This window comes from Penaeus monodon, chromosome 19 (genome assembly GCF_015228065.2).
Source record: "Penaeus monodon isolate SGIC_2016 chromosome 19, NSTDA_Pmon_1, whole genome shotgun sequence".
Lineage (NCBI taxonomy): Eukaryota > Metazoa > Arthropoda > Malacostraca > Decapoda > Penaeidae > Penaeus > Penaeus monodon.
In genome coordinates this window covers 1,708,631-1,709,555 of record NC_051404.1, presented here as the reverse complement: position 1 = coordinate 1,709,555, position 925 = coordinate 1,708,631, and the positions used below count along the sequence as shown (strand labels likewise).

At 63.2% G+C, this 925-nt stretch overlaps 1 protein-coding gene across 1 annotated transcript in view; it reads right to left on the bottom strand.

The window, feature by feature from the left end:
- LOC119584945 (pupal cuticle protein G1A-like) overlaps nucleotides 1-748 on the bottom strand; it is a gene marked incomplete in the record, with an annotated part of 914 nt that extends 166 nt beyond the window's left edge. Inside the window, 2 exon segments of the mRNA XM_037933543.1 lie at nucleotides 1-522; nucleotides 653-748. Coding sequence (XP_037789471.1) covers nucleotides 31-522; nucleotides 653-748 — 588 coding nt within the window.
- Nucleotides 749-925: the final 177 nt, after the last annotated feature.

Sequence of the window (925 nt, the reverse complement as noted above, 5' to 3'; positions counted from 1 at the left end):
CGTCCTGCAGGATCCAGTCACAGGGCCATGTTAGGCCTCCTCAGCGGCGGGCTCATCAGGCTTGGCGGCGACCACGGCGGCGTACGGATAGGGCACAGCGCCGTAGGGACCGGCAAGGGGCAGACCAGCAGCGTAGGTGCCGGCAAGGGGCAGTCCAGCGGCGTAGGTGCCGGCAAGGGGCAGTCCAGCGGCGTAGGTGGCGACCTGGGGTACGGCAGCCTGCACGGCGACCTTTGGGTAGGTGTAGGCGACCTGCGGGATCTTGTGGGTGATGTAGTCAGTGGAGGACTTGACGACGGGGACGCCGTGGTGGTAGGACACGCCGACGGGCACGGTGCGCTGGCCGATGACGGGGGTCTGCACGGCGTAGGCGTGAGCCTCGTGGGTGGAGTAGGCGAAGTTTCCGCCCAGACGGTGGCTCTGGATGATGGCAGAGTCGTGAGAGGGGGCACGCACTGCCACGGGGCCAGGCACCACCAGGGAAGCGGCGGCGCAAGCGACCAGGGCGGACAGGATCAGCATCTGCAGGAAAAGGCACTGTGAGACACGAAGGAGAGGGGACGTCCCGCGTGTGCTTTGGTCAAGTCTATCGTCACTTCGATTCCTGTTCCCTGGGTACTTGAAGAGCAAAATCACGGGAAGGTTTACTTACGGAGTTCATGGCGGCGATTGTGGTTGGCGGTGTACAGACGGTGTACAAAGACTTGTGGTGCCGAGACGAGGACGGACGGCCCTTAAGTAGTCCCATCGTGGTGACGTCACGACAGGGCGGGGCTGCCTCCCAGGGCGTGGCGAGAAGAGAGCGAGGAGGCCGAACAGGACCTCGAGAGGCGGAGGAGGATGGAGCTGGCTTGCTGAAAGGACTTGGACACGGAAGGACTGTGGGGAAGTTCGTCGTTCATCTTTGTTGCACTTCTTTCCATAA